We start from the raw sequence: 21,846 nt of genomic DNA, 5'->3' as shown, positions 1-21,846 counted from the left end.
TTCCGGGGAATTTTATCTTTAACACCGATAGGTCTTCCACACTTCAGGTGTGACATTCCAAGTAATCTCACGTCGTGCTTCAGGCAACGACTTTTCTCCCCCTAATGGTGGGAAAATTGTTTCATTAAAATGACAATCCTCAAAACATGCCTTAAAAACATCACTAGTTAGAGGTTCAAGATATCTAATGATAGATGAGAAATCAAAACCCGTATAAATTCCAAGTCTACATTGAGGACCCATCTTAGTGCGTTGTGGAGGTGCAATAGGTACATATACAGTACAACCAAATGTGCGCAAGTGAAAAATATTTGGTTGTTGACCAAGTATAAGTTGCAATGGTGAAAATTTATGATAAACAGTTGGCCTAATACGAACTAATAATGCAGCATGTAAAATAGCATGACCCCAAGCAGAAACTGGTAATTTTGATTTTATAAGCAAAGGTCGAGTAATAATTTGAAGTCTCTTGATAAGTAATTCAGCTAAACCATTTTGAGTATGTGTATGGGCAACAGGATGTTCAACATCAATTCCAATTGACATGCAATAGTCATCAAAAACTTGAGATGTGAATTCACCAGTATTATCTAAACGAATTTTCCTAATTGGATAATCAAGAAATTGTGCTCACAACCTAATTATTTGAGCAAAAATCCTAGCAAATGCAACATTTCTAGTTAGGGGTGTTCAACCAAACCACATAAACCGCATAAATCGCAAAAACCGCACCAAAACCGCCCGCAAAATTACATAACCGCACCGCACCGCAAGTAATAGTACACCGCACCGCACCGCACCCTCTCTATATATTAATATATTTATTTATTTTTAATATTAAATATATTATTAATAGTTTAATAATCCTAGTTAAATATATATATATATATATATAGTTTGATAATCCTAGTAAGTGTTGATTAGGAAAGTTAGCCCAAAATAAAGAAAAACTAGCTCAATAGTTTAAAACTTGGACCAAAACAAAGGGAAAAATTAGTTTTGGACTGGGTAGAAAAAGCCTAAAATTTGAAAAATATACTAACTTCAAATCATTCAAATCGCATCTTATATACCACACCGCATATGTAACCGCAAAAATGAGGTGTGGTGCAGTTATGGTTTTGCCTAAACTTTAAACCGCACTGCACCATACCGCACCGCACAAGTAACCGCAAAAATAATGTGCGGTATAGTTATAGTTTTAGCTAAACAGTACCACAAAGTGCGGTGCTAAAAATGATCCAAAATCGCACCGCACCACACCGCGAACACCCCTATTTCTAGTAGAGAGTAAACATACATGTGACCATCTGATTGATGCATCAATTAAAACCATAAAATACTTGAATGGACCACAAGGTGGTTGTATTGGTCCACATATATCACCCTGAATTCTTTCTAAGAAGGATGGACACTCAACAACAATCTTTGAATGTGATAGTTTGGTAATTAATTTACCTTGAGAACATGCATTACATGGATAATCACTAGGTAAAAGAATTTTCTAGTTCTTTAAGGGATGTCTGTGGAAGTTTTCAATAATTCAACGCATCATTATTGATCCTAGATGACCTACACTAGGGCTGTCCACGGGTCGGGCCGGGTCGGTTTTGGGCCCAACCCGGACTCGACCCGCCGGCGTCGGGTGGGAGGGTGGAGGAAACCGAAACCGACCGCCGGAAAAATCAGTCGAGTCGGTTTCGGGTGAGGGTGAGCGTCGGTCAGGTCGGTCGGGCGCCGGAGTAAAAAAAATCTTCGAAATCTGAAAAAAAAAGGTCGCCGGAATCTGAAAAATATCGCCGGAATCTGGAAAATTATGCCGGAATCTGGAAAATATCGCCGGTATCTGCATTTTTTTCGCCGGAATCTGAAATTTTTCACTAAAAATTGCTGGAATTGGCCGGATCTGGATAAATCCCACTAGATCTAGCCGGATCTGGTAGAGATCTCCTCGAATTTGGCTTGATTTTGCAGGTTTGGCCGGATTTTTTATACATCTCCGGTCGGGTTCGGGTTGCTCGGGTTTTGGAGAAGCAAACCCGCCACTCGACCCGCCGGTGTCGGTTCTAGAGAACGGAAACCCGCCGCCGACCGACTGGACCTTCGGTTCGGGCCGGAATCGGGTCTCCGGCGGGCGGGTTGTCCGGGTTGTCGGGCTCCGGTCGGGTCTGGACAGCCCTAACCTACACGATCATGCCAAAGCATAAAAGCCTTTGGGTCTGAACACTTTTGGTGTATTGCAACATTTGTTTCAATTGTTCTCATTGTAGTATAATATAACCTAGAAGAGAAAATATGCAGTTTTTCTAATATGAGCTTCTGGCCCGATACTATTGAAGTAATATAAATAAATTCTTCATTGCCTTCATTATTAGTTTCAATATGATAACCATTATAACGTATATCCTTAAAACTAAGTAAATTTCTACTTGATTTATAAGAATACAAAGCATCATCAATACAAAATTTTGTGCCCTTTGGCAACAAGATAATCGCTCTTTCAAAGCCTTCAATTAAGTTTGATGAACCTGATATGGTATTGACATTGGCTTTACATAATTTTAAAATTTGAAAATATTTTTTATCCTTAAGGATCGTATAAGTTGTTGCACTATCTGCTAGACAGAAATCTTTTTTATTCATCTTGGAATTGATTTTACCAGTAGAACTCATGCATCTTCATATGTGCAAAACATAAATTAAACTTTATTACTTTAAACATAAATAAAACATATAAAAATACTTATTACAATGCCATTATATAATGAAAGAAAAATAATTAATTGGTATGAACATTTCCATCACCAGTCATACTTATTAGAATACGATAATATAATAAAAGAAAATAATTAATTGGTATGGACATTTCTATCACCAATCAAATTATCAAATTTTCCATTAACATCCTCAAAGATATTAGAGACATCAAGATGAGTCATATCCATTCCATTTGGAAAAATGAAGATAATTCATAGGATCTTCAGGATCATTATGATTAGCAAAGTTCATTTCAATTCCCTTTTCCTTTTCTTTTATGAAGGCTTGGTACAAATCTACCAAATGTTTAGGAGTACTATAGGTACATGAGCAATGATCTTCCATACCACGCCTTTAACACTTATTTTCATGACCCTTCGATGGTTTTCAGCAACAATTCATTATTTAGTTCAGCCAGTAGAAGATTAAACATTAATTCATAACACTTTATGAACATATGCATTCGATATTGCTACTATAGGAGCACATTCGAAACATGATATATGTGTCTTCTATTATATAATTTTAATTGTGGGCTGATTTTAAAGTGCCAGAGTAACTCACTTGCACCTTTAGTTTATTGCAACTTTAGTCATATTGAGCTTTTAGGATGATCAAGTTCTTCTAGAATTTGTAATTCTGCTAAGGGGTCTTTTATATTAAAGTACTCAGTTTTTATGTAAATAATAACAAATAAAAATTATTGCTTTTGAACAATCCTTCTAGGATACTCTGTTGCCATAATAATATCTTCATGATTTATTACATCAACATAGATCTCATCAAGATTCATTGCTTCCAGATGAATCTTAGTATCAAGGATCCATGATAAAGAATTATTGCCTAAGATGTCAAAGGCAACAAATTTAAGCTTTATAAGGTTTGACATTTATATCAGATATAAAATTACAATTTTTTTTCAATAAATAATTTTAATGAAACAATACTACACATACATATTCAAAATTTGATTGTAATGAAACAATACTTACATATTTAAAGTTTATCAAAACACATTACATTTTGCTATAGGTATGATTGAGTTGTTTTATCACTAACCATTTTTAACAATATATTTTTAATCAATTAAACGTGAATCTCATAGCAATATACAACAATAGGATAACGTGAATCTCATAAAATTTTTAATCAATTAAAAATCACTAAAACTATGAGCATAAAACGTAAATACAAACAAACAGGATAATTACTAATTCCTTAAAAAGAAAACTTACAGTAAGTTGAGAGAACTACACAAATAATCTTTGATGTTTGAAGAGCAATTGGATTACAACTTCCTTTTGAAATTGGGTAGAGACTAGTGCTGATAATGTGTTGTGAAATGATAGAAATATGTAAAACAAAGTAAAAGAAACAAGAAATATGTATTGATAAACTCTTATATTCAAGTGGTCATCCACAATTCTTTTAATCTATTTTCGATGTGTACAATAACAGTAAAGTAATCTCACATATATATAGGACTTTAGAATGCTTGTAGAGTTTATGAGATAAGGTTGTAATAATCAGTACACTTATGGATATACATCTCCCCTATAGACACTTATGGATATACATCTCACTCACATAATCTTTTCATTGCCCAAAGTTTACACATTCCAATCAGACTTATTTCTAACAGTATATATATTTTTTGAATTCTTTTAACATTTTGGTCCAAGATAATTACTCTTGGTCGTCCCCCCCCCCCCCCCCCATTTACAACCCCTTCAAACCACAAATGGCCCTTCGAACCCAACCAACCAAAAAAAAAAAAACCATCACTTTATTTAAAAATTTTAAATTGGTGAAAAATACTATATCTAAGTTTTGTCTTCAATATATATATAAAGTGAGCTTTAAATTTTAGTAGATAAATATGATAAACGTTCACAAAAAAGTAATTAACATTTGTTTATTATGTGTTGAAGTGGACCTAACCACATGCTTTAACACGTGGCTTATAAGTTTTTTAGTAGCCTAAGAATATATATATATATATATATGAGCTTTTCTTTTCTTCTCTTTGTTTACATATTTCTTTTTAATTCTCAATTAGTAGAGCTATAATTTTAAAATTGATGAAAGATTTGAAAATTAATTAAATAAATAACAAAAAAAAACTAATGAAAACATTAATTTATATAAGATAGTCTCATTTAGTTACAAGTCAAGAATTTTTTTTAACGCATGTTTTGCCCCCTCCTAAGTCTAAAGTCTAGCTCTGTCCTTGTTTACTACAACTTGATAAAGTAATCAACTGTGAGTAATAGACAATCATTTCATATTAACTTACCATATTTTCTTTATTATATTCATAATCGACTACTATAAAGTTGTGACAAGTGACCCAAAAATTATATTATTACACTTTCAAAAGTTAATTTTATCACGTGGTATGGGGGAAAAATGAAGCAAAAATGAATAAATAAGAGCATTCGCAGCAGTTGCTAAATAGCTATATTGCTATTTTTTAGCACCACTGCACACAAAGAAGCGCACAGCAGTGGAGCAATAAGCAAAATTTTTTGCTTCTCCGCTACATGCACATCTAAAGATAGATGTGCACTGTAGCTCAAAGGTAAAAAATATATATATATATATATATTATTTAATCCACCGATGATTAAAATAATACCTCTCTCTCTCTCTCTCTCTCTCTCTCTTGAACATCTCTCAAGCTCACTCTCTCACTCCGGTCTCTCATTCTCTCAACTCCAGCCTCTCACTCTCCACTACGGCCTTTCACTCTCTCACTGGTTCTCTCACTCTCTCAACTCCGGTCTCCCAAGCCGCCGATCGAGTGCTTGCTCGTGGATCGCCGACCCAGCTCACTGATGTGATTGGAGTGCTTCTCACCGATTGGAGTGCTTGGAGATTGGGGTTTTTTTTTTTTTTTTTGTTTTTTTTCATGCTGTGGACTGCTGGTGGTGTTGGTGTTGGTGTTGGTGTGGCTGTGGCTGTGGCTGTGACTGTGGTTGTGACTGAGGAAAAAGATTGGAGATTTGGGTTTTTTTTTTTCCCCTCTGTGGACTAGTGGTGGTGGTGGTGGTGTTGGTGGTTGCTATGGTTATGGCTGTGGTTGTGGCTGAGGAAAAAAATTAGAGATTTGGGTTTTTTTTTTTTTTTTTTCCTTGCTATGGACTGGTGGTGGTAGTGGTGGTGGAAGTGGCTGTGGCTGTGGCTGTGGCTGTGGCTGTGGCTGATGGTAGAGTTGGTTGTGGATGGTGTTGTGATGTTTTTTTTTTTTTTGGTAGTTTGATATATTATTTTATTGTTGTAGAAATATTATTTTATTGTAGTGTTTATATTATTTTATTGGGTTAAAAACTAAAATAGACTCACTGTTGTAACATGTGTGTAGGTAAAATAGATAAAATGACTTTTTGTGTAGCTAAATAGCTAAAATTTTAGATGCACTGCTGTGAATGCTTGGAAGAAGGGTGTACATTGGAGCAAGAATCCCACTCATGCAACTTGACCAATGTATTTTTCGGTTTTTCCTCATCCAAAAACCGCATTATAATATTTGATGAAAAGGTTACCCTTATCTAGTTATCTACCTAATTTTTGTGATTGGCTTCCCCACCACTTTCACCCTAATGATTCATTAGATTCCGATAAATAAGCACATCCATTTAGACGCTTGGGGCGCACATTAGATGGTTCCAAAGGTTAATTAAATTACATGTGCATCAACTCCTCTTTTTCATTTTTTTATTTTTTTTATTTTAAGAGGACAACTCTTTTAACTAATCCTCTGTGTACCATAAAAATGGAAAGGACCAAGGATGAAAGGACAAGAAAAAAACAAAAACAAAAAAGTTTCCTTGTTTAATTTTTATTTTAATGAATGGGTGAAAATTTATCATTCATGCTTTTTCTGGTTTATACCTAACTTTTACGAGGAATTCCATTATAACTACTCATTATTTGAAGATCTACTTGATTGATTTCTTGTGCTTGGAGTAGCCCACTCCATCAACATCATCAACCTGTTGGGTTTATAGGAAAATGCCTACAATTTCTAACTCTTATACGTTTTGTTTCCTTTTTACGCTATTGTCAGGTCCTACTGGGGCTTATTTTACTTTTGTTCGATGTAATTATAACCTTACAGAAAAGAATAGTAATATTATTAGTACTATCCTGGCTTTGATTGGTAACAAATCCTGTATATATGTTTGTTCATATATGCTTGGAATAAGCTTTGTGCAGATTCTGATGAGAAAGCATGTGAGATCAGGTCGCATTATCCAACCTGGCATCCCATTTTTAGTACAATATATTATGAGATACAATCTAAATTGCATTATTTGATATCTGGGGTGTGACTTAGTGATAAGAAATTTGTTCAAACCAAAAAAAACGATTTAGTGATAAGAAATTATTGTAATCCGTGTAAGTTTAAGAGTTAAGGGTTTGAATAGTGGCAAGTCTCACTATTACTCGTGCAACCTCTTGTCATATATGGGTAAGATTTAAGTGAGTGGAAAATTGTAATCGTGCGCAAGCCCACTTTTTCTTTTTCTTTTTTAAATTGCATTATTTCATATTCTTTTGTCATTAATTTTTTTTAATATATAAATAGGATTTAAACTTTTAACGTATGTTTTATGATAATTGTTTTTTATTATAGGGTTGGTCAAGACAAAGCTTAATTGGTTAGTGTAAATATAATTAAACTCATGTATCTAATCATTCAACGACTAAATACATTACTATACATCATCATTTGAGCTAAACCAGACTCACATTTGATAACTATAGCTATTATATATGAACATATTTCATAATCTCATCTTAGGGTAATTTTATTCCAACTTAACAGTCAGTGCATGAGAATTTAACAGCCAAATAATCTCTAACTAGAGCTAGAGGCATGTGGCTGTTTTGAATCTTTTGATGGCTTCTTAAGATTCATAATTGTTTTGATACTAAACATAATGATCAAAGTTTCAAACTATATCCATGACTTTCTTTTTGCTAAATTATGTTTGTCTTTATCTTTATCCCACCATTATTTAAGTGGCATTAAGATAGTGGTTTAAAATTTGATTAAGCCAATTAGGGTCATTTGGTAGAGCATTTTAAACATATATTTTCAGTTTTTAAACAATATTATACGCATTTTCACACACTTAGTTATTTACACGTAAACAACATTATTCAAACTCTTCTACCCAACAGACTCTTAATTTTTGACATTACACAAAGAAGATGGCTTAAAAAAAAATTAAAAAAAAAAAAAAAGACATCATCAACCACTGTTGTGATAAGACGACTCAGAACGCACTATGGATTGTCCATTGAAAGGCTTCTGTCCCATGTGAATTTGGTGCAGAAGGGACCCATTAGATGAACTGCTTGACATCCGTACGTTTACAGAGGTATTCTTTGAATTCAACGCATGCAATTAGCCAAAATGGGCCAGTCTGCGTCTATGGCGGCCATCTATGCTTTAATTTGCCGGACAAAAATGAAATGAGCTCCATGAAGAAATTTTCAGTTGTACGGTTGGAGTCATTAGCTAGGTTGATGATGATACATAAGCTTAATTAGTAGTATTGTGATAAGACGACTCAGAACGCACTATGGATTGTCCATTGAAAGGCTTCTGTCCCATGTGAATTTGGTGCAGAAGGGACCCATTAGATGAACTGCTTGACATCCGTACGTTTACAGAGGTATTCTTTGAATTCAACGCATGCAATTAGCCAAAATGGGCCAGTCTGCGTCTATGGCGGCCATCTATGCTTTAATTTGCCGGACAAAAATGAAATGAGCTCCATGAAGAAATTTTCAGTTGTACGGTTGGAGTCATTAGCTAGGTTGATGATGATACATAAGCTTAATTAGTAGTAATTATTAATTTAATTAGTATGCCGTCTTCTGATAATTAATTGCACCAGCTAGTCCAATAGATTAGTCTTTTCGGATTGTGTCATATGGATATGAGATTGCAACTTGCAAGATACTTTAACCAAACAGAACTTCTAAATAATTGAAGAGGGCGTCATGCATCCTAAAACTATTTGTGTCCCTCATACAAGATATTTTTCCATCGTGTCATTGGATTGCCATTCCCATTAACTAAGCATTCAAATCAACTTGCAAATTGTAATTCATCTCCAAAAAAAAAAAAAAAATCAACTTGCGATAAGCCCTTGAAAAGACATACTTGATAGTTTGATGCGTGAGAATTAATGAATAATAATATTAGGAACACGGCTGTTTTCTCGTCCAAATTCACACATTTTTATGTGTCAACTCAAGATTAGTGCATAAGTTGATACAACATGCTCAAGTACTTGTGTTGGACCAATGTGAAAGTGTAAAAATCCAATAATGAGTTTACACATAAGCAAAGTGTGGAAAGAGGCATGTCCGTAAATGAATTTAAAATTAAAGTACTTATAATTTAAATAAATGACAAATTTATAAATTTTTGTTGAAGAGACATACAGGTTAAAAAAAATGCAAAACACATACACAAATACACATACATATATTTGTGTGTGCACTTGCTTGCACATGCACATGCACATGAGCACATATGAGTGTGCATGTGTAAAAAAAGTCATTAGTCATTGATGTATTGTACATAAACTCATTAGAGAAATGCTAACAAATGCCCTAAAGGTACTGGTTAATAATCCATTTAAAAAAATATTTTATGGAAAATAAAAAAAAAAATTAATATTTTGACAATTTTTTTCATTTCCCATAAAAGTGGTATTAAAACTTTCTTAAAATGAATTATTAATGAGTGCCCTAAGGGCACTCGTTAGCATGACCCAACTCATTAACTTTATAAAACCAAATATGTATTGATGTAGGATAAAATCTACAATTAGACTTGGTTATTTATTAATTTTGGTATTTAATTTGTAATTTTTGAAATTTTAGGTTTATGGTAGTTATTTCCTTGTTTTTAGTTGTTTTTAATGCTTTTTAGGTTAAATTTGGTTCCTATTATGGTTAGGTATTAATTAAAACTTACTTTAGAATTATAATTTATTGTCAATTAAGTTTTACGAAACCTTTAAATAGGGCCCCAAGTACCACCATACACGATTGACACGATTAACATGATGCAACACACCAAGTAATTGCCATTAGTCCACCAACATCTATCCATGCATTTAGCCAGCACCTATTAGCCCAATGCCTTGTACACAACATTTGTTCATCGTAGCAATCCAACCCTACCTTGCACACTGTGAGGGTCAATTTTTGACTGTATCCTAACTCAAGTTTAAGCAAGGACCCCGGACCCTCTTGTCATAGTTTGAAGGGACTGGGTTTGGTTCACCGCAGCTAAATAGGCTATTTATGAACCAGGTTATGCGCAAAGCAAAAATTCTGCAACACATATACACTGGCAAGAAAGAATGTATGTATTGAATAGCAAGAAAAACAACAAAGGAAGACAATGTAATAGAGAAATATGCGAAATAACTGTTAGAGATCCTCAAATCAATATGAGATATTTCCTTATCTTTTTTCTCTTAATTATAAATTACAAGGTGCTCATAAACTAGTAGGGATCTCCAAACTACTATGAAGTATTTGATTATTTTTTTAATTATTGATCACAGTATGCTCACTAAAACATGATACAAGGTCCAAATAAGCTTAAAAATTACAGACTTAGATGGCTATTCAAGCCTCTAAGACTTACAAAGTTTGAATCCCCTTGAATCCAAGTAAATACTAGTGGTGGTTTATGGGATACCGGGAGGTATTTTTCTATTTCTTTTGAATTTTGACAGAGTTTTCTCAATGATTCTCTTATGATTCCACTATTTTTGAATGCCCCTTTGATGTTGGCCGCCTACCTCTTTTATAGTGTCATGGTAGGATTTTAAGGTACCACCAATTTTTCTCTTTTGCTCCCCTATGCATCAAAGCTTGTGTTGTGCCTGTTACCCAGATGGTAGGTTCTTTCCTCATTCTTTATAGTTTTCTCTTTTTGGTGTTGTTTCCCTGAAAGTCGCTGACTTTCCATTCGATGGTGCTCCTAGGTAGCCGACCTTCAATCTCCTTTCTTTCAATGCTTCCATGCCTTTACCCTTTGTCATTTTTCCAAAATGAGCCAAATCCTTCCCTGCCAAGTCGAAGGTCTTCCCTGCTACTTCCCCTTATGTTTTATCTTTCTGAGTTCCCCGAAGTGCCAACCTTTTTCTCACGATTTGTTGCTTTCCAAGCCTTCTAGTTTTTTTTGTTGCATTACTGAGCGCTTGAGAAGGACGTATCTATCTTTCATTTCCTATGCTTTTTGATTCTTCCTTTTCGAGCTGTCTCAATCCCACTCTGACTGTGTTGCGCATCCCAGGAATCCCTGGCTCTTGGCGATCTCTGGGATCCCAACCCAGTTTCTTTCTTCCTCTTCTTTTTTTTTTTTTTTTTTTTTTTTTTTGATCTTGGCAAGTTGGGCCTTTTGTTTTATGAATCCAAAACCTGCTCCTTCATGGATCTTGGGTTTCAAATCTTTGGGCCTTATATTATGATTTTTTGAACCTCAACACACACAAGCCATCAAGCCCACACACAAGCAATCAATCAATAAGCCACCAATGTCATGCACTACCACATAAGGTCGACACCACTTGCTGCCGCCCATCATGAAAACCAACTCTGCCCACAATGGCACTACTTTGCCATGGTTTTGGGGCATTATGTGGAGTAAGGTGCTTTCACATGCTGCCCCCTCACACTGCTCATTGATCCAACTCGAGTAAGGAGTCTAGGTATGTCCCCCCTCAAAGAGTCCTTAGGAGCATTACTAATCTGGCATGAGAATCCATTAATGTGTTAAGAAAACATAAAGCTAAATGACTAGCCTAATAATGCCCAAACACTCTCATTCCTCGTGCCATTACCAGCAACAAGTAAAATTTCTAACGCTCTGTGTGCATATTAATTAGGAAAAGAAGCTAAAGACGGCCAATACTAGCACAATCTAAATTGAAATTAAAGGTAGATAAAACGTGAACTTTTTTTTTAAATATTTTTTTATGCATAGATAAAATGTGATTACTTTTGACGTTGAGCAGTTGAGGGAGGAATGATATTAATTTGAGCGCCGTATGAACAAGGGATAAATGTGGGCAGTGGGGACAGTTTTTGTCTTGAAATTTTAAAGTGTCAGACTTGTGAATAGGGATGGTCAAAATCTCAATAAAGCAAACTCAAATGTACTCGCAAGAATCACGGAAAGGGTACAAACTTGTAGTACTGGGGAAGAAAGTGGTCTTATAGTCGCTTTGATTAGCAACAGTGAAATTAGGACATGAGGGGCTACTTTGGCACCAACACCCAAGTGGTGGAGCATATCCTCTGTTGATCATCATGTTGCGGCACCACTTTTCATAATAGCTTGTGAATATTTAATAGCTGTATACCACGAGTGTCCCTCCCTGCTTATGCTCTCTCTTTCTTTTCTTTTTTTATTTTTATTTTTTTTTAAGGCTTGGTGTATTAAAAATTATTAATGGGTAAATTTATAATATTTTTCTATGAATTCTTGATATTTTCATATTCGTCTTTATACTAAATCGGTGAAGTTTTATTTAAAGATTGCTGAGGCGTACAATAAAAAAGAGAAAATAGGGACGATTTCTCTAACCAAACTTAGGGTTCTTTGTCAAATAAGAATTTTTGATATTAACATATTAATAAATTTTCAATTTTCAAAATATAGGATAAAATAGGATGCAATTTTACTTCTTTTTTGGCTGACTGGTGCTATTTCGCGCTTGATTTGATGTCTTGTTGACAATAAGGTAAAGCAGAACTAACGCTAACCTCTGTGAAGAATGAATGCCCTTTTAGGCCTAGGAATGTATTTGTTGCCAAAATTCCTTTTTCTTAAAACATAGCAGACCTCATAGATAATTTAATAAGTGACTAATGGCTTTTTACCTAAATTTAGATCACACTTCTTATTCAAGAAGAGGCACACCAACTAACTAATTTGAAAGATATGATATACTTATCAACTATCATTATGAGCAGTGAGGTGTGAGCGCATCAAATACGATTATCCTTGCAATGAAAAAGTAAAATCTTGTGGGATTGCCTAAATGATTACAAAGGTAAACATTACATTGAATTTTTAAGCCCCAAATTTGGAGTGGTCTTGTCATCAGCATGTAGAGCATTTTATTGGCCATATTCTCAGATCAATTTGGGAAACTAAACCTTGGTAGCTTTACCAAAACAAAGGTTATAGGAAATTAAAATTTTTGAGATTGGTTTTCCAAATTGTGGAATTCAAACCCGGACGGATACAAAGAGAGCAATTTATACGCCAATAAAGTAGAAACAAAGGACTATCAGTATCATGTCAATTAATTAATTAAGTGCTGGGGTGTGTGTTAAATTTGAAGATCCATAAACGAACCAACAAAACCAAGCATTGCAACTTCAGCAACCAAATTGGATTTGCATGGCACTGACTGATCAATTCTCTTCCCTCTTTGAATAATTACAAAATTTACTACAACACTTGGATTAAATGAAATACTTTAGTAAAAATTTACAAATCGGCCTGTTCTAGTCGTGGCTAATAACAGCATCAGTAAACCAAGTGCTTTTACAGGGGAATCGAAAGTAAAATTTGCTTCCATCAGTGTCACACATAACAATAACCTATACAACAAATGGTCACTTTGCTAGTACAAAGGCACTGGAAGACGTGGTAGTGGCTTTGGTGGCTTTTGCACTTTTACCACTACCTTTTCTGGATGTGGAGGGTTACATGGACATGGCATTGCTATGAACTTTGGAATCCGATCCCCTGGCATCAATACAGGCAAGCTTTGGCTTTGATTTTGCTTCAAACCCTGTTTCCAAAAAAAAAAACAATTAGTATAAACAAAAACAAGTAATTACTGAAAGTTCTTACTTATCATGTTATATTGTTTTGTGGGTGCTCTTTTTTTTTTTCTCTTAGCTTGATAGCCAGAGAGATGGGGTTTTAACTTAACGTTTATTAACCAGCTGAGCTATAAAACTCTTAAAAAGATGAGAAATTAATACCGTGCTTATGGGGTTAGGTTTTGAGGGTGAAGATTCGATATCAGACTCAGGATCATTGGGTTGGTCTTGAGAGAAAGAATCTCGGAGTGCTTTGAACTTGTCCCAATGATAGCAGCAAGAGAAGATACCACTCAAGCTGAAGATGATGATCAAGAGGAGGGCTGTGCCCAGAGGGAACCCCAGGGACGGACGAGATGCGTCCGCCTGGGGTGGTGAAAGATCCTGACTCTCCATATCTTGTAATTGATACTGTTCCTTCTCTCATGTGTTAAGAGGAGGAAGAGGTTAAAACTACAAACTATTTTTGAGAAAATGGGGAGTGGGGTTTGAGTTTGAGGCAGTGTGAATATGGGGAGGGAAGTGGGAATTTATAAAATTGAGAATGAGAAGAGAGTACGTGTAAAGGTACGAACGGGGCCATGGTACGGAACAAGGGTGGGGGACCACGTGCGTGGCAAGTTCTGCTTTTTCAGCTTTACTTAAAAAAAAAAAAAAAAAAAAACTGCTGTTTTCTTTGCGGGGAATAACGAAAGAAATGAAATAGAATATAATAATTTTAAAATATATGTGAATGTTGTGAGATTCAGTGTGAATTTGGACGTGTTCGTAGACAGATTTGGTTAGAATATGCAGAGAAGCAGAAAGGAGAGATGAAATAATGGAGATATTATGGGAACAAAATGTAGAAAAAACGGTGGCTGTAGCCTGTAGTCCATATGTGTGTGCATGATATGGATTTTGAAAAAATGCCCCATTAGCTGGCAAGTTACTAATTAAAATGGTTGCATTTTCTTCTTTCTTTCTTTTTTGGGTCAGTTGGATTTGGTTTGCTACACTGTAACGCATGCTTATCACGATGTGGTGACTAAAAGAGCTCCACAGAAGTATTTGCATACTTGGTGCATATACTAGATCTCCAAGTAATAAGAGTTTGAGGGCTTTGCTTCTTTCTAAAATAGCCTATTTGTGATTATGTATGTAAGATTGGCATTCCTAAATTGTATGCATAGAAGGGTAATCATTAAGAAGTTTATCAAGTTTGAATTTTCACAAAAGCAATCTCGTACCTGTGCTATTTCAACAACATAAAAATAAATGAAGGAAATGGTATGGTTAATGCAATAATAGGGTGTGAAGAGGTTAAGAGGCAGCAATCTAGCCATGTGTAAAACGGAGGTGTTGGTGGCCCGTCGCAATATAAATAGATGATAGCCTAGAAATGTGCCGTGTGGAATTAAAATTCTGAAAATATTAAACTTGTCTTCTGATTTAACCCTCTCCTGCCGAGAGAAATGGGCCTCATGTTTTTGTCTTTACCTTTGTGACTTGGACTTCTTTTAGTCTTCTTAATTTAGAGGCGGAGAAAGTGACGTTTTAATACCATCTCTCTCCTCCATCAAAAATTAGATAATTCTATAACTCACAACTTAAGTAAATATACTAAATATGTTAAAAGTTTATAGATGTCGCTGGAAGATGTTCCTCCACATCTATATTCTGTTTTTTCAGCTAATTACAGTTAGTTTTTGTGCAATAAAGTTCATAGGTTTTGTGCGGGAAAAAAAGAGATTAGCGCGAATTTGATTCAATTATGGCTTCAATTACTATTTGCTCACACCTTTTATTTTCTAGAGATGGGATGTGAGATCAACCCTTTAGTACCTGTCATAATGCAATAAAAATGTAAATCTAGTAAAAAAAAACTACTATCGTAGTGATTAACATTCAAGTACGAAATCAATGAAAAAAGACTAAGTGTTGGTTCTCGAGTTTAGCCCGAGCATGATGTTACAAATGATTTATCTCTCCTCTCTTTGTTTATGATCTTTTTCCTATTTTTTCTTCCCCTCGATCCTGGTGCTTCTTGGCTTTATATATCTTAGCAAAGATGCATCCGAATCTTACATTTGTTAGGCCATGATCAAACTATCTTGATACTTATCCCATGGGTTGCCCCAGCTAAGTGGTTACAGTGCATTTAATGCGAAAGGGACGACCATCTTGTACTTCCTCTTTCTTCTCTTTCTTGTTCAATACCAAGTTACCCTTGTTCCCTCTTGGGTTGCCCCATGCACCCTTTGACTTTGCCCCTCGACCATCCGAGGTTAGGTAGATATCCTTGACATTCTCATCAATTATTGCTGGGGCAGTCCAGTGGGGAGTTACGTGCATACCCTCCGAGGACAATTTGCCTATGCTCCCCGAGGCCGCTACTATATGAACTCTATTAGCCACTTGGGTCCTCATCACCCCACAAGTTTTCTTCTCAAAAAAAAAAATGTCATGAAAGGGGTAGACCAACCAATAACATAACCTTACACAATTTAGGAAGATATACCAAGTAAAATTTTGGTGTCTCTTCTCAAATAAATTAATTGGCCGAATTTCACTTCAACAATAATAAAAATAATAATAATAATAGTAATAATGCACCAATTTTCAAAAAACACAAAATTTACATTTCAGACAAAATTTAGCTCCAAACTATTTTGAAGTCCAACCTTCCAAACCGCCTTGAGAGGCTAACATGTGTCAAGTGATCGACCAAATTTAACCTCCAATTTTAAAATTCGGCATCTGAACTTGGAAGTGACAACATGAAGCTGCAATCGGCACGCCAAGTTGAGAATTAAATGCTTGTACATTACATGGCACTCAATAGCCATGTGAAGGAGAGGAAATGTCGTACAAATTAAAATCTCTGATAAGAACAGAAATTGGTCAAGTGGGAACAGGGAGTTAAAGCTTCGAAATTAGTTGTGGAAGAGCCCTTGTAGGGAGGGACTCTCACTGTATATTGCAACCGACTAAAAAAAAGAAGATACTTTAGATTCACCTTTATCCTCCATGCAAAGTACACACGCCTGGACCTGGAGTACAGCTAACTAGTGTAAAAAATAAAAATGTGCAAACGTCGGTTAATATGGCAAAATATCTCTTTTGTCGGAATTTTTCAATAAAATACTTTCTGTTTAAAATTATTTAAAGATATACTTTTTATTTTGAAACTCAATTTTTAAAAAATCAAGTTTTAATGAAAAACTCGATTTGTCAAAAATCGAGTTGTTTGAAAAATTCTGCATAGAACTCAAGTTCCATGCAGTTTTTTTTTTTATTAGTTTAATTGCTTATAACTCGATTTTCACCAAATCGACTTTTTCATTGAAACTTAATTTTTAGAAAATCAAGTTTAAAACAGAGACATATTCCTAAATAGTTTTAGACATGAAGCATTTTGCTAAAAAGTTTAAGTGAAATGAGTATATTCTCATTTTGGCCTGCAGACTTCTAAATTCACGTAAGTCCAGTCTCAATTGTGATTGATAGCAACATAAAGGCTTGCTAACCAAGAATATATGCCGTGAGGATTTCAAAGTTTGAAAATTGAAATGCTCTCCTGTTTTTTAACATAAACACTCCTCTTGAATCAAATCTTACAAATTTATTTTTGTCGATATTTCTTTGCATTGTGGAGCCTCATTTTTATGATTAGCCATGCGAATTAACTAATACTTTTTCTTAAGCTAACTTTAATAATATAGGTGGCCTTTTAATTTAGCCACTTGCATTGCATCTTTATGTAATGGTCAATCAAGAATTTGATTGCACTTTACACTTCTTGCGGTAAAATACTGAAAAATAATGGAAGAAATTTTAGGTGAAAAAAAAATTTTAGAAGGTTACTATCAACTTTATCGACAAATAATAATTAAAAGGTAACTGGGTAAGTTACAGTCTTTAATTATTTTTATTTCCAAAAAAAAAATTGAGGGAGGATTTGATGATGATATTATGCTACTACTAGTGAATTGTACGCAAAAACTAAGCTCAAAAGGAATATTTTGACCTAATTAGATCACCAAAAGAAAATTTGGATAACCATGATTAAGCTCATTACTTAATCAACATTTTGTTCTAGCTGTAGAAAAAAACAGGCATGAAACAAAATGCACGTCATTTTCAAAACCCTGGGCACCTTCGTATGTCTTAGTCCAACCAACCAGCCCCACTGAGATTGGCTTGCTGCCCAAGAAGGGTACTTATAGTGCTTCCTTATGCTCTAAATGCTGATTACACCCCACCTCTCTCCTGTGGGCGCATGTGCAACTTCATCGTAGCTTCCTATTGTTCTTATCCTCTTTAACATATCAAAAGCAAAAAAAGAAGAATATTATATGCCCTCCATTTTAAAAAAGAAACAAGCAAAAATGGTTACTACTGTACTCTCTTTTTTCTTACAACGCTTTCGTGATATACACTGTGTATGTCCAAAATGTAGTCACCCTCACTCACTAATTCTAGAACTCACAAGTAACTATGTATAGTGTATACCAGTTTAATTTGAAAAAAAAAAATTGATGAGTAAGCTTGGAAGCAAAATATTTCATATTCCTAACGGTTTCAATCTTAGGGGTTCGTAACACAAAATAGATGTGAAAGAATTTTTAATTGGCCAAGGCATTTCTGCATATGATTCTTAAGGTTCTTTTTGTTCATTTTTAGATAAAAGTAAAATCCAGATGCCTTTGGTAACGGAACCTTTCCAGCCCATGGATTTGATTTGGCTTATAAGATTGGAAAATCCAACCTCTTGTACTTTTTGCCTACCTGATAAGACTTTAGTGCAATGCATATCAGCATATGCTCCTATTTGGCAATTACCATTGTCCCCCACCACACCCCTCTGCGCCACGCCCCTTTTTCATTTTTAGATAAACACCTAATTTCATACTTAATTAATATGTTAATGCATAACAAAAAAAATAGTTTTTATTATTGTAAGATGGCAATTTAAATCCGACCCGTCACAAATAAGACAAGTTTTACTCTCCCTTTCATAACAACTTAATAAATGGTGCAGAGACCGGAGTTAACCTACCCGACCCGCCACAAATGAGACAAGTTTTACCCCGCTGAAGTAGCTTTGGGGCGAGGGCGAGCGTTGGAAGGATAACCTACCCCACGTAAGGAAAATAATGGGCTTGTGGGCCTGGCTGACTCGGCTAAGGGATTTTAGGGTCTTTTGGTCTAGTGTAACACGGTGGGTTTATAAGCCCTTTTTTGTGTGATAGATGTAGGCCCAAAAATCTTTAAGTGGAGTGAAGAGAATGTTCTCAACCCGTGCAGTGGAATAATTTTGTTGAGCTCATTTTCATTTTTACCCAACAAGATTGGGCCATGTGACAAGTGTAAAAAGAGGGGAAAAAAGAAATCCTTTGAACGGTTATCCAACAAATGCAAATCGTGTAAGATCAAGTATTTATTTAAGGATGTTACTAATGTATGTTCTTAGGGCATATATTAATTTTTATTTTTGAAAAAAAATTTCTTGAGAATTGAAAAAGTAATGACAGCTTTTTCAATTCCCGAAAAAATATTTTCAAAAATAAAAAGCTTAATGTGTGCCCTTATGGCACACATTAACCAAATCCTTTATTTAAAACCAAATATTATAATAGATTATAAAATAAATAGAATATATAAAATAATAAAAAATAAAAAATAAAAACTCTTTATAAGTTTCTTGAAGCTTTTAATAATTAAATTTTAATCCTATTTAAATTTCTTAAAGCTTAGGTAATATTAGCTTTATTTAAAGTGAATTATGTTAATGTAGTTCTAATGAGTCACGTGGAAAAATTATGTCGCACAACTTATTATACTTGCATTTAGTTAGAGTACTCACATCAATGGATGTATAATAGAAAACGCATAAAATTTACACATTTTTTGTCTAAAAATGACCCACATTAGTAAATGCATAATTATGTAAATTTAAAATTGTCATAATAATTGTGTAAATTACACTGGTACAATTTATTTTGCATTTAGTTTTTTATTTTTATTTTCATATATCCCAACGATGAAAGAAGATGGTGGATGGTGATTGTTATACATGAAGAAAAATAAACAATTAAAAAATCAAGAAAATTTAATAATTTAATCAAATGTAGTGTAAAGTAAATAATCTGATATAGGGTGTTTTGAAAAGTAAGTATGTAAAATAGAAAAAAAAAATAGATTCATGCTAAAATAGATATGAATTTTTGCATGAGCTGTTGTGAATGCTCTTATATACATAGTGCAGGCATGTAAACCTAAATTTTATTACTAAATCAATCTTATAGTATATTATCTAGACATACAAATTAAATAATGAAATTTCTTGAAATTATTAGTGCTATAATTTTAATCAAGGTTGTAATTTTTACACGTTTTAAAACTTTGGTAATAGAGTTTCATTTATAGCAACTATATTAATTTTTTTTAATGTGCTTATAGTTCATAACATAACATGAGGAGAAAATATGAGAGAGAGTATATCCAGTTAGCATTTAGCACAACCTCAGCATGTAGTAAGACAACTTTTATTATATAATAATTTTTTTTAAAGAAAAATTATATAATAACTTATATGATTTGGATATGAATTTATATAATATGTAACTTTATTGTGAATATTTAACTGACAATAATGACATGATTATATAATTTCACAACTCTCATATAGTGAACTAAAGGCTTTATAATTTTACATGCATTTGTGTGTGTGTGTGCGCGCGCGCGTGTGTGTGTTTAGATGGGTTTCGGTATAATTTATGTAAATTTTATATATATATATATATATATATATATGAGCGGAGCTAAAAGGGGCTTTTTTTGGGAAGGGGGGGGGGGTGTTCCCCTAGGCTTTTCAAAATTCCATCTAATAGTACTACTAAAACTAAAAATTATCACAAATTACCTGTAAATATACTTCTCGGCCCCCCTGGTCTAATAACTCTTTCTCTTAAAATTCATTCAGGCCTCCAACTTCCTTAAATATTAGAGCTAGTTTTTTTTTTTTTTTTTTTTTAAATGAAACAAATAACTCAAGAAAATAGCCCATTCATAGCCGATAAACCCTTCAAATAGAGATAAACAACTTTAACAAATCCCATATCAATAATAACGACAGGATTATATAATTTCACAACTCTCATATAGTGAACTAAAGGCTTTATAATTTTACATGCAATTTGTGTGTGTGTGTGTGTGTGTGTTTAGATGGGTTTCCGTATAATTTATGTAAATTATATATATATATATATATATATGAGCAGAGCTAAAAGGGGGCTTTTTTTTGGGGGGGGGGGGAGGGGGGGCACATGTTCCCCCAGGCTTTTCAAAATTCCATCTAATAGTACTACTAAAACTAAATATTATCACGAATTACCTATAAATACACTTCTCGACCCCCCTGGTCTAATAACTCTTTCTCCTAAAATTCATTCAGGCCTCCAGTTTCCTCAAATATTAGAGCTAGTTTTTTTAAAAATGAAACAAATAACTCAAGAAAATAGCCCATTCATAGCCGATAACCCCTTCAAACAGAGATAAACAACTTTAACAAATCCCATATCAACAACATTATCAACTAAAAAAGAAAACTATAAATAAAAAATTTTAAAAAAAACTTTAATATTTACGGTCTGCTGAAAAACCCAGATTTGATTAAAAAAATTCCCTTACACTTCCAGCCTCCACTAGACGACTGATGTTGGCTACCCCCTCCATATTAATTATCAGAGCATCTCCAACAGGAGAGCTAAATACAAAATCATCTCTACTATAGAGAGTAAACTCACAAAATAGGTCTCCAATGGACTCTCTATACCTAGAATTTTTTTTGGCTCATGAACAATAGCTCATCAAGTCTTATGGGCTATTGTTCATTCTTCAAATGTTTTTTTTTTCTATTATAATAATAAGGTATTGAATAAAAAAATGTTGGAAGTTGTGTAGTTGTTAAAAAAAGAATAAATAATGAATGAAGAAATAATATTTAAATGAAATAGAGGATGAGATAGAGAATCTGTTAGAAAGTATATTTGAAAAAGTGGGTAGCTAAAAGGTAAAAGTTACTGTTCATTCTCTAAACAATACAAAAATTTGCCTAATATGCTGGAGATGCTCTCAATTTGTCCTATCTCTTTTTTTTTTTTTTTTTTTCCTTTTTATGTTTGAGTTAACATTTTCATCTGAACTGCATAAAACACTAAA

The 21,846-nt window shown here is 34.0% G+C and overlaps 1 protein-coding gene across 1 annotated transcript; it reads right to left on the bottom strand.

Annotated features, from left to right (window-relative positions):
- Nucleotides 1-13,180: 13,180 nt before the first annotated feature.
- Nucleotides 13,181-14,163, bottom strand: LOC112031997 (uncharacterized protein At5g65660). The gene is made up of 2 exons (XM_024064707.2): nt 13,804-14,163; nt 13,181-13,607 (listed from the first exon to the last, which is right to left on the bottom strand). Exons 1-2 carry the CDS (start codon nt 14,035-14,037, stop codon nt 13,437-13,439), a joined length of 405 nt encoding a protein of 134 aa, XP_023920475.1. The 5' UTR covers nt 14,038-14,163; the 3' UTR covers nt 13,181-13,436.
- Nucleotides 14,164-21,846: the final 7,683 nt, after the last annotated feature.

Source organism: Quercus suber, unplaced genomic scaffold, assembly GCF_002906115.3.
Source record: "Quercus suber isolate HL8 unplaced genomic scaffold, Cork oak 2.0 scaffold_605, whole genome shotgun sequence".
NCBI classification, from domain to species: domain Eukaryota; kingdom Viridiplantae; phylum Streptophyta; class Magnoliopsida; order Fagales; family Fagaceae; genus Quercus; species Quercus suber.
This window is presented reverse-complemented; position numbering and strand designations above follow the sequence as displayed.

What these genes read in the sequence shown, in the direction of transcription:
- LOC112031997 (XM_024064707.2), bottom strand. Translation starts at nt 14,037, where the DNA reads ATGGAGAGTCAGGATCTTTCACCACCCCAGGCGGACGCATCTCGTCCG. An exon ending in AACCTAACCCCATAAGCACG is followed by an intron (nt 13,608 to 13,803) that starts GTATTAATTTCT and finishes TTTTGGAAACAG; the next exon opens with GGTTTGAAGCAAAATCAAAG.